The 12406-nt window shown below is 46.1% G+C and overlaps 2 protein-coding genes across 2 annotated transcripts; one reads left to right on the top strand and one right to left on the bottom strand.

Moving 5' to 3' along the window:
- The first annotated feature begins 8593 nt into the window (after positions 1-8593).
- On the top strand, positions 8594-10474 carry MYCFIDRAFT_205783 (uncharacterized protein). Its single transcript, XM_007922884.1, has one exon. The coding sequence runs from the start codon at positions 8773-8775 to the stop codon at positions 9850-9852; it is 1080 nt and encodes a 359-aa protein (XP_007921075.1). The 5' UTR covers positions 8594-8772; the 3' UTR covers positions 9853-10474.
- An 830-nt stretch (positions 10475-11304) lies between these two features.
- On the bottom strand, positions 11305-12192 carry MYCFIDRAFT_62535 (uncharacterized protein; the record flags this gene model as incomplete). Its single annotated transcript, XM_007922051.1, has 1 exon — positions 11305-12192. The coding sequence occupies one exon, from the start codon at positions 12190-12192 to the stop codon at positions 11305-11307; it is 888 nt and encodes a 295-aa protein (XP_007920242.1).
- Positions 12193-12406: the final 214 nt, after the last annotated feature.

Here is a 12406-nt window from a genome sequence, read left to right as displayed (position 1 = left end):
GGCTCGACTTATAATAGTAACTATATAGGTAACGAGCGTCTAGCCTCCTACTATAGCGGAATAAGGAGACGGTATCTCGGCGGAAATAATAGCTGCTATTTAGGCGGTAGTAGCCTAGGCACTAGTAGGCTAGACGCCTGCTATAGGCAACGGTACGCCTGTCTTTAATAAGGCTAGCAACCTAGACCGAATATAGGACTAGGAAATTAGCTTCTTCTAGCTAGACCTACTAAAGGGAGACGACGACCCGAGTATTATAGGATCTAATACCTTCTTCTAAGACGTTAATATCTTTATCGAGCGACTTAAGGATATAGCCGCGTATCGTAGTAACGAACGAGTTAAGTCTAGAATCCCCGCGGTGCTACGAGGAACAGCCTTAACCTAGTATACTAACACGCTTAATAACCTAGCGAAGTAAGGCCTTTATTACGTACTAGATCTAGACCTTTAGTTTATAACGCTACGAGAGAATTTCTAAGCGCTACTATCTAAGTCCCTTAGCGAGCTAACGCGGCTTAAATATACGTTGTCCGACGTAGGTAACCGACGTAGTATAGATGCCTACCTTAGCGAGGTAATACGCTATATATACAACGCCGGCCTAGTTAATAAGAGCTAGTAGCTAACGTATATATAGAATAGCATCGATATAGAGCTACAGCGTAGCATTTAGCTACCGAGAGAAGAGGATACTATTATATTATTTAGATAGAGGCTTAAGAAGGAGCAACCGGCGTAGGCTAAACTAGTACGACGACTAAACCGACGTAATATAGCAACTACTATTACTAGTTCTTTATCGAAACCTTTCCCTACCTACTTAGTAGGTAAGTAACTATAGCGTAATCGAGACCGGAACTTCCGATTAAGCCGTTAGTAGACAGACCGATAGAAAGGCTCTAGGAAGCCTTAGACTAACAACGTACGTGCCTTATAGTAGCCGCTGCCTTGCCGCGACTAAGGTCGAAGCGACTAACGCTTTCGGAAGCCTTAAGACTGTTAAGAATTAGTAAGCGACAAGTTATAATTAAGGGGCGCTAAGAAGACTTTCGATAAGGCTAAGTAGCCTATAAAGCCCTTCGCTTAGCGTAAGAAGCAAGACTCTTACTAGGTAGACGACGAGCTAGAATTAGAGGGCGAGGAATAGGATGCTAACTACGTCGACTCTAATAAGTACTTATTTAATAAAAGAGGCGACGACGATACTAATATAGACGCTAATATAGTAGATATTCTTAACGTAGGACATCTAAGTCTAGTATATAACAAATATACTTACATAGTATACTATTAGGAGTTTAAGACGTCTAACTAGCTCTATTCGCATTTGCAGACTAAATACCGCAAAGGATAGAAACAAAAATCCTAGCGGCTACTAGATCTAATAAGTAAACGGGCACAACTGCTAGATACGCAACTGTATTAGCTTAGATAAACAATATAGCAATAGAAATATACCTAGATAGTAGTAACCTAATTACTCTTATAGATTAAATATTAGCCTAGTAGCGGTATTCTAATAGAGTTTCTTTAAAGGCAACGCGCCCGCGACGGATCCGAGGAGTAGGCAACAAGATTACGAGCCTGTCTAACAAGATGCCTATTAATATAGTTTTTAATAACAGAGTTACAATATTAATAAGAGTATATTTAATTAATAGGCTGCTAGCTAGAGTACTATTAGGAACGCGTCTAATAGAAAAGGAAAAGTTAGTACTGTCTTTCGCTAATAGACAAATGCATTTCCTAAATAGTACCGTAGTAGCGATAAATATCGCTTAGAAGGGACGAGCCCGAGTGTTACTATGTTTTATAGTAACTACCGAGTGAGAAGAAGACAACGAGTCGCTACTGCTAGCGTAACCGGGAGCAAAGGAAAAGCTAGGCCTAATAGGCGCTATACTATATAGCGACGACGAAACGAGGGCTAAATACAACGCCTTACTAGAGAAATATAAGTAACTATTTATCGATAACGGCCGTTTTGCGAAGGTTCCTAAAAAGGACTAGATAACTATTCCTTTAGTTAGCGACTAGAAGGCTACTAGCGCTAAATTAGCGTATAAGGTATACCCTATAGGCCTAAAGGAACGAGAGATTATTAACGGCGTTTACGATAAGCTATACGACTAAGAACAGATGTCTTAGACGAAGGAACTAATACTCTTTAGGTTCCCTACGTTCGTAGTCTAGAAGGAATTAAAGAACGGCCGTAAAGGTAGAGCGGTTGTCGATATCCGTAGACTTAACTATATTACGATAACAGACGCCTACCCGATACTACTATAGGGCGACGTTTTAGCTACTATCTAAGGCGCTAAATTTATTTCGACGATCGATATAAAGTCGTTCTTCTACTAATAGTTAGTAAAAGCGGAAGACCGATATAAGCTCTTAGTAGTCTCCTATAGAGGCTAGGAAATATACAATGTCGCCGTAATAGGCTATAAGAACGCGCCGCCCTATATATAGCGATAGATCGATAGGATCCTACGAACGGAAGAACTTAACGGATTCGCTAAGGCTTTTATTAACAACATCGTTATCTATAGTAAGACGCTAGAGGAATATCTATACTATCTCGATAAGGTATTCGATGCCTTAAACCGATACTAGCTAACTATAGTACCTAAGAAGGCTTTTATCGGATACCTATCGATCTAGCTATTAGGGCAACGAGTCGACGCCTTAGGTATAGCGATACTAGCCGACAAATTAGCGGCTATTACTAAGCTTAAGTTCCTACGAACGCTAAAGGACCTAGAGCACTATCTTAGACTAACTAGATAGCTAAGAACGTATATCGAGTACTACGCTTAGCTAGCGGAACCGCTCTAGAAGATAAAGACTAAGAGACTAAAGGGCGTACCTACTACTAGCTAGATACGTCGACATTATATAGTAACGATACTAATCGAGGAAACGGAGGAACGACTAGCTGCGTTTTAAGCCCTATAAGAGGCCTTTACTAAGCTAACGATACTATATTATTTCGCGAGACACCGGCTGCTATATATCTATATTAACGCGTCTAAGAAACGAGGCTTTAGCGTAATAGTAGCCTACGTCGAGGGCGACGCTATTACTAAAAATCCTAGTAGGACAAAGACGCAACTAATTTTGTTTTTATTAAAGACTCTTTCTAGTACAAAGCGACGGTACTAGCTAACCGAATTAGAGGTCGCCTGCCTAGTATAGACAATTAAACGCATACGATAGATAGTCGAGGTATGCGAGTTAGTAGTAACAGTACTTACGGATTATATAGTAACGCTAGGGATTGTAAGCTAGACTACCTTAACTTCGTTATTAGTTAATAAGCTTAATAACCGACTAATAAGATCGTCGCAATATCTTTCCCTTTTCCTACTAAAGGTAGTCTATAAGCTAGAGCAAGAACATATCGTACTAGACGCCTTATTGCGCCTAGAAACGACAGACGATTATCTTCTAGAGGGCGACGTATTCGACGAACTAGTTTGCAGAGTAATAATGCTAGAAATAGACGACGCATTTAAGCAATAGCTTATCGAAGCATACGAAGAAGATAAATACTAGAGCAATATTAAAGTAATAGTATAGAACGCGGAACTAGGCTCTACTAGCTTCTTAGTCGACGACGAAGGCCTAGTATAGCTCGATAAGCTCTATTTAGGCGACCGACGATTGTGTATCCTAAAGGCATTAGAGGGTAACATTTTTAGTAGTATATACGATAACTAATACTATATCGGCTTTTATCGTGCCTATGCCCGTATAAATAACTAGTACTATATCCGGAAACTAGCTAAGAGACTAAAAAAGTATCTAAGTTACTATTAGGACTGCTTAGAGTTGCAGACTAAGCGATATAAGCCGTATAGGTCCTTAAATCCTATACTATCCCTACTAGTACCCTTCTATACGATTACGATTAACTTTATAGTATCCCTTTCCGCTTAGGAAGCTAACGCTATACTTATAGCAATAGATAAGTATACGAAACAGGTACTCCTAATTACTAGCAACGATACGTACTTAGCGGAGGCTTAGGCTAACCGCTTGCTCGACGAGCTATTCCGATACAATTAGGGCCTGCCGACTGTAATTATCTCCGATAGAGACCCGAAGTTTACGTCCGAGATATAGAAGGCTATTTTTAAGCGGATAAACGTTAAGCTTCTAATAACGACTGCCTATTACCTATAGGCTAATAGCTAGTCTAAGAGAACGAACTAGACTATCGAGATTGCCCTACGATACTTCCTTGCCTAATATCCTAATAGAGATCTAGAATTAGAATACGCAACGCCGTATATATAGCTAGTCCTTAACAATTTAGTTAACGCCTTAACTAGTATGTTACCGAACTAGGTATTAATAGGTTTTAACCCTAGGGAACTAGCTTAAATAGTAACGATAGGCGAGACAGATTTAGCAAAGGAATAGGATATCTACCGAGCTAAGGTAGAGAACAACATCGCCTATATATAGGCCGCTATAAAGCAACGGTACGACTCTTAGTATATTACCTAGAAGCTAGTAGTAGGCGATATAGTCTATTTACGGCTTAAGAATTACGCTATCCTAGGAGTTAGCAACCGAAAGCTTACGCCTCTAAGGATCGAACTATATAAGGTAACGAAGGTTATAAGTACTAGACTAGCCTACTAGATTAACCTGCCAAAAACGTAGAAGATATACCTAGTAGTCTCTATTACGGAACTCGAGCCTTATCCTAATACTAAAGACTTATATAAGCGAGCAACGAGGCAACCCTTAAGGATACATATCGAATAGAGAGACGCTCTACTGGAAATAGAAGCGCTAAGAGACCGACGAGTCCGACGAGTTAGTTAGTATAGGAAAGAGGTAGTAGAATATCTAGTTAGATAGAAGAACGTAGGAGCTAGAGCGGACGAATAGGTACGAGCGGAAGGCATTCTACTAACGATAGTAAAGGCCTACGATCGTCGCTACTAATAGAATAGCAACGGAGTATTATATAACAGACTTACCGCATATGCATTTCCTCTAACAACAGGTCGCGTAGCTTCTACGTAGTTTACTTTACTTCTGTAATAGATAGGAGCGCGTATACTAGGCGCGCGCGTATACTAAGTTTACTTTATTTTAATAATAACTTCGCTATAGTAACTTTACTATAATAATAACTTTCGCGAACACATTGCTATCGCTAATGCGAGAGCTTGCTTACGATATTCGATACTGTTTCTAGTAGCGTAAAGCAATAGAATACGATAGGAAATAGGAAACGCTACCGCTACCGCGTAATACGTCTAATATACGCGATATAGCTCTATCTAACGACCTCCTTACGTATACCGCCGAGGCTAATAGCGAAACAGCCGCTACTAACGATACTGCCTTAGGCAACGTCGCTAACGCTAACTTCGGTAACGCTAGCGACTATGCCTTCGACAATCTTTCGGATATAAGCTTCGACGCCTATCGATATAGCGAAAACAACGATAGCGACATTACCGACTATTTTAACGAGCCTAACGACGACAGCGACACGAGAGACCTAGTTACTAGATTCCGAAGTATAGTAGCAGTATTAATAGAGCCTGTCCTAGATAACGAGCCGGCTAACGAGCCTATCCTAGATAACGAGAACAAGGAAAACAACGAGATAGTCTCTAACCTAGAACCTATCTTATAGAATAAGGTACCGGTTCTATCGTTTACGCTAGTTAACGCCTATCTATCGTTTACGCTATTTAATACTAACGAGGAGACGCTATCGAAATCTAGTACTAAGAAGAGAAAGAATAAAAGTAAGGGCCGACTTATTAATAAAGACAAGGTAACTCTAACTCCTCGGCTAACAAAGAAGGCTAAGAAGGCGATACCTATTACTCTAAAGGAATCGCCTATAATAGAGACGACGTCGTTAAACAAGAAGAGAGCCCTAGCTAGAGCCCTAATAGCTTAGCCTACTAAGGATCGGACTTCGAGGGCAGAGCTAGCTAAACTATCGCCTAAGAAAAAGAATAGGCGTAATAAGATACTTAGAGAGCGGAGAGACATAATACGAGATATCGAGGTTAATATACTCTATCTAGCGCCGAACGAGACACTTAATATCGACCTAGTTATATAAAGAAACATAGCCGACGACGGCACTAAGCGAGTACCTAAGAAGGTTAAGAACTTAATAAAGAAGCTATAGTCTAAGTATAACTAGCTATTATAGAAACTTATCTAGCAATAGTTTATAGTACGTTACGACCCTAAGGCCGTATAAGTTGCGTTTATTAGGCGATAGTATAGAGTAAGACAAATAGTTACTAACGACGAATACTCCGCAGACCCTATAGACTCTAGAGTATTATTAGCTAACTTCGAGGCACTCGAAAATAGAGATAACCGCCGCGCGACTAGGAAGGCTACTAATAATAGGGATAATAATAACCTAAACCCGCCTAAACAAAAGTCTAGAAAGGAAGGCTTATTAGTAGTAAGTTAGTAACGACTAAGGCTATCTAGCTAACGGACGACCTTAGCGCCGAATTTAAAAGCAACTAGGTACTCTACCGCTATACGGGAGTATAGACCGATATAACTAACCCGTCCGTAGAGCGATATACTAACTAATAGATAGTAGCTAAGAAAGAAACGCGACGAGCGTAAGTCTAGGCCTAGTTAGAACGCGAGGAGGCAGCTATAGAAGCTAAGGCTAATAAGAAGCGAGCGGAATTCGTAGAAAGGAAGGCTAAGGCACTAGTATACCTTTAAGTAGATACGAGTAGAAATAAGAATAGAATTATACCTAAGTAGTAGACGGCCTACTAGATAACTAGTATCTAGGCAACGAGACTAGCCTAAGTAGTAGACAGCCTACTAGATAATTAGTATCTAGGTAATAAGAGAGTTAGAGTAACAGTACGAGGGCGTGCCTTTTCTTTTATTTAGGGTAAACTATTATAGAATAAGGAAGTAACAGTCTAGGGGTTAGCTAACTAATAGAGCGACGGCTCTACCTTTATAATTAGCCTTCCTCCTCTACATAATCATCATTAATCTTAACTTTATAACATAAGAAGTCAAGAATGACACCTCAAGCAGGGTGCATTGAGCTTTACGAATATATCTAGAATGTAGCGTTCGGACAGCAACGCACTCATTCCGCTTTCCCAGCAACGCTTACCTTCATCAGCATCCAAGTCTTGAATTTCATTCGTCCTTATTTCATCCAATGTCTCCTCCATGAAAGCATCATAGCTGGTGGTACGCCAGGAACAAATCATCTATAGCCAGTCGTTTACTCCCGCTTGCGCCGGTGCCGGTTCATGGTATGCTTCGTAGTCAGCCGGGTGAAACGGAGCGAATGGTGTGCTGACATGCCAATACGTGACGGAAGCGCTGCACTTTGGAGCTTGGTCATCAACGCTCCCCCTGGAGTGCTCGGTCTCTTATCTTGACATTATACTCGCACTCAGCAGCGATATAGTCGTCGATTGTGATATATTGTTCCTGTACGAAGTCAGGAGGGCGATGATCGATGATGCATGTTGCAGGTGACCTGCTGCGGCTCGGGTGTCGGCCGTTGAGCCAGCGATCCCTATCCGTGTCTCTTGCCAAGGAATCAGCTGCTCTTCCGCCTTTCACATGCTGCTTCGCTTGCCCGCGAGAGTTCTCAACTCTCACCTCCAACGGCACGCTGGACGCGTGAAAGCCCCAGCGAATTCTGCCCTGCTCAACACGCTTCTGCTGCACTCAGGAACAGCGGATTCCACTCGAACGACCTTCTTCACCTCCACGCAGCCGTGTGCACGCCCCGGCCGAGTCCAGACCGTCGTCCTGCCTGCGCTTCTCCGCTCCCTGCACCGCCGCGCACACAGAGCCTCGCACACACCTACACACGCCCTACGACTGAGCGAGATTGGCACGACATTCCTCAGAGGGAGCATACTTCTCGACCAGCTGCGATATAGTGTCTATCGATATACCCTGTCGCTGTCGCACACTGCTAGTCGAACGATGATCGCTCTCGCCCACAAAACCCATTCAAAGGTCACAAGAACATCCTTGCAAAACTGCTCGTAAGGCGGCAGTGGCGATATCCGCATCGGAAGTGTCGCGCAGTAGCATAAACAAGTGGAGGTTGATATCAACTGCAAGTGGCGGGCCCGTGCCAGGCTATGGACGAGAACTTGCAATTGCGACAGCAGCAACGGTCCCAGCAGAATTTCCACATGGCACAAGTTCTCTCCGCAAGGCATTTTCCCATCGCGGGAGGTATGTTTTGGGTCTGACAGCGTAGATCAGGTACTGATGTCACTTAGATGAGTCCTTCACTTTCGGCGACGCTGGATTTCTAGACCAACCTCACGACCGGCCGCTACTGGACAATTCGGAGCAGAACATGCTCAATAGCTTCTGGGACCATCCGGACGAATTCAAGGACACTGGAAAAGCGCCCACTATGCCATTTGGATATATGCCGTCACAGGATGCCACGGATGCCAGCGCCAATGCCAATGCCAATGCCAATGCCAATGCCAGTGCCGCGTCAACGTCTGCCTCACTTCACTCGTCGCGTGTGAACTTTCATCACATGCTAGCTCGGCACATGCTAACACAGACAATAGGAGCGCCGACAATAGCGCCAATGTGACGGGCGAAGATATAAATGCTGCCTCTCTCATCCACAACATCCGCAACAATTCATCATCATCATCGACTAACGGCCCATCGGCTTTCACACTTTCAAACCCTGGCGACTTCAGCACCATTGGCTCTTGGGGTAGCTTCCTCAATCCTATGACTACTGACATGAGTGGACATCTTGCAAATCTTACCATGACTTACACTCAGAACTGGAACAATGCGCACACCTTCAACTCGCACCGTCATCCACCGACTGGCGCAAGCTATGCCGACATGGGCTCGCAACTGATGCAGGCCAACATGGCCTCGCGCTATAACCCCCAGTACGCGCAGAACCTCACTGGATGGCCAGGTCCTGGCCACGCCGCGCAGTTCGCACAGCCTCACAATCAACCTCGAACCCAGTCAGCCGCTTTTGGCACCGACACCAGCTTCGCCGGAGGTCATTTTCAAACCACTAATGGAGCTTCCAATCACGACAATAAGGCGGGCAATCTGCTAGGCGTGCCTGGTGCACCTCAGGCTGCTGCGTCAGCTCAGCAGAATGGCAGCAACTTCACAGTCGTGCAGCAATCTCCGACTGCGCCAGCGGGTCAGCCATGGAGCGGACAGGCGCAATACAGCAATGGCGCCGGCCGTAAGCGTGGCAGAAGTCAAGCAGAGGAAGACTGGCAGCGAGGCCAGGTCGCGGTGAAGCAGGAGCAGGAGCAGGAGCAGGAGCACGATGTCGATGACTATGCTGGTACCTCGACAGGTCACAAGCGACGTAGATCAACTATGGGTGCTCAAGCTGTCCCGGGGCTTCCCATCGGCCAAGTCTCCAACTCTCCCGAGGGTGACGAGGAGGCTCGGCGCCGCGGTTTTCTGCCCAAGAAGAAGGAAAACCTGACAGACCAGCAAAAGCGCTTCAACCACATTCAGTCGGAGAAGAAGCGTCGTGAGCTCATCAACAACGGCTACAACACGCTCAACGTGCTTGTACCGGCCCTCGCTCAGGGCAAGTCTGGTCTGTCGCGATCGGAGTGTCTTTCCGAAGTCAACATGTACTTGCAAACACTCTCATCCGGAAATGCGGAGATTCTGCGACAGTTAGGTCTGCCAGCAGATGCGCTGGCAGGAGTTAGCCGTGATGGCTTCACGAGCATCACTGGAAATCCACCACAGACTCAGTTCCAGCCTCAGCAACAGGCTCCGACCCAGCCGCAGCCTCAAGCGCAGCCCCCCGCGTCGTAAGCATGTCGGCTTATACAGCGTGCGCTTTGGCCTTCAATTCCGCTTGCGCTTCCATTCCTACTCGAATGCGGCCCTTCCGCATGCACTAATCTCTACACCCATCGCCTACTGCTTCTGCGACTTCGAGCGACTCTGTGCATATTGATCTGATACTGCTCTGCACATACCCACGACGATACTCCCGATAGACGAGGAACGTCAAGCGGCTTGCTTGACTCAGATGACGCAAGCTGATTGACTGGCGTTATCTGGATATACCATGGATTGGTTTCTTCCTTTTTACTACGAACGACGATTCTACGATAGCGAGCTCATAGACTGGGATGGCGAGGCGTTTCTTGCGTTGATCATCACACCTGCTTGCTTTGTTCTGTTACCACTACTACTATTACGATTATTATCACGCATCAGCTGGGAGGATACGGGAAGTCTGATGGAGCGAAATCATGCGAAAGAGCGCATGTGTGATCGGGGCCGGCGAGCCGGCGGATCAGAAAAGCCTCCTTACCAGACTGATGCGATTCATGTACTTACTTCACCACCTTGCTACCGTCGCCCCGAGAGGGAGAGGGGCGAAAGAGCTCACAGAATGAGAATGAGATCTGAAAAGCAAGTTCTGCCTATTGTGTGCCCATGGCACTTTCGTTGTTACATGTCCTTCTGTTCCTCAATAGGTCGGAGCACTTTTGTGCACTTGTATTTGCCCTCAAACCATCGTTGACGTGACATGGACCGCTGTGCCTGCCCAGCAAAGCAAGTGGTGGTGATACGTAGCTGAGACTTTCACAGTGCCGGCGAATTCATAGAAATCCAGGCGACGGTCTCCACGGTGCACGAGAATTGCTGCACGTCAAGAAGGAATTCATTCCAGACGTATAGAATGTGACGGAACGTCAAGCGAGGCTATGCTAAGTGACCTGCAAGCTTTACCCCAAGGCTTCGAGATTTTCACTTTACCTTTGGCCACGCTGCCGAATTGAGGGACGGCATGTGGCTGCTTCAAGAGAGACTGCTGACTTGGCTTGGATGTCTTCAATCTCGTTTTCATCTTTTGATCTGTAAGCTGACATTCGAGCGCTTCGATCTCTTTCTTGTGGCCAGGGATGCTTTTCGCGTTGCGACTCCTGCCCTACTCTGCCCGTCCCGGATCTTCGTACCTTCCACTTCTCTTCCGGATTCCTCCCCTCTGCCTCCAGGTACACCGCTCGACTGCCTGCCTGCTACCAACGGAGTCCCCATGTCATCCATCATTCGCTTCACTAAAATCTCATGCATACTTGCTCGCTGCAGCGGCTGTCTCGCTGGCAGTGGGAAGCTGGCGCTTCGAGAATCTGAGCGTCTTTGAGACGACGTGCTGAGGAAGGCGCAATACACGCGATTGAAATTTTGTGCTTTCTTGCGCTTCAGAAGTAGGCCACATATGTGACAACCATCCTGGACTCTCGAGCTTGCTCATAGGTAGTCCTTCTTCTTGCTCGTCCTGGTGTATTGATTCATGTGCCATTCAACATCGCCGTCCTTCTTCTCCAATGTGCCCTGGCGAATCTCGAACAGTCGCATCGTCATGCGCGGTCCGACCTCAGCCAACTCAACGCTCTGATATCCAGTCTTGACAAATACGTGATGCCTGACTTCAATACTGTCCTCGATGTTTTTGAAAGTGATGACTCTTGATCCAAGGTTTTTGCCGCCATCACGAGGAGGAAAGAGATGCTGCAGGATCTTGACCACACGCTTTCCTAATTGTGTCGTGAAGCCCTCGAAGATAAGATGGGGGTAGCTTTCGCTGACAGTGCCTCGTGACGCGTTTGGAATATCGTGTCTCAGCACCACGTTGTGCAAGCTGAAGGAAGCAGTGGGTCCATGGGGGAGGTGCGAGACAGTCATCGCTGTGGGTGTACCTCTGTGCTCATGAAGCAAAATCATATCTGAAAGGCCGCTCGATTTTGCACTTGCTGTCAAATTGGGCAAGATCAAGTTACCGCGATTGAGTCGAATCGAGGTTGGGAGGAGAAGACGGATTTCTTTCGCGAAGGCAGAGAGTCTACTGCTGGGATCGCGAGAAGTGGTGACTAGGACTCGTGGATCGACGACGCCTGAGAGATAGCTGTATTCGTCGTCCAGCTCCAGCTCTTCTTCAGTCGTTCGGTCGGCTCGCGATTCATCGTACTTGTAGTCCTGTCGCAACTGCTTGTCGTTGGCGATGTTGGCGTCCAGCGGCTTTCCTGAGGCCAAGGAAGCCTTCAGCTTGGCTCTCTTCTCGGCCACCTCAGCATCGCGGAGAGTGAGCGCGCGACGGTAGAGGTAGTCTCTCCGTTGGCGTGCCTGCCGCCGTATCATCTTGGCTGTGAGAGGCAGAAGAAACTTGTCGCATGTGAAAGGCGAAAAAAGTAGCAATCGCAATCGCGAATCGGCTGCCCCACATGCTTTTGCTTTCGGCACAGCGGCAGCGGCAGCGGCAGCAACCCTGCTGCAGCACCAAACTGCACACACTGCATCTGATCCGCCTGCTTCTCCTACCAAAGGCTGCGCAGAGTCCTTGCCTCCGCCGAAA

The sequence above is a fragment of the Pseudocercospora fijiensis genome (genome assembly GCF_000340215.1).
Source record: "Pseudocercospora fijiensis CIRAD86 unplaced genomic scaffold MYCFIscaffold_1, whole genome shotgun sequence".
NCBI classification, from domain to species: Eukaryota; Fungi; Ascomycota; class Dothideomycetes; order Mycosphaerellales; family Mycosphaerellaceae; genus Pseudocercospora; species Pseudocercospora fijiensis.
The sequence above is the reverse complement of the archived record's forward strand: the minus strand, read 5'-3'. Positions and strand labels throughout refer to the sequence as shown.

Bases quoted from the DNA above. Each gene is read 5' to 3' on its own strand.
- MYCFIDRAFT_205783 (XM_007922884.1), top strand. From the start codon at position 8,773: ATGACTACTGACATGAGTGGACATCTTGCAAATCTTACCATGACTTAC.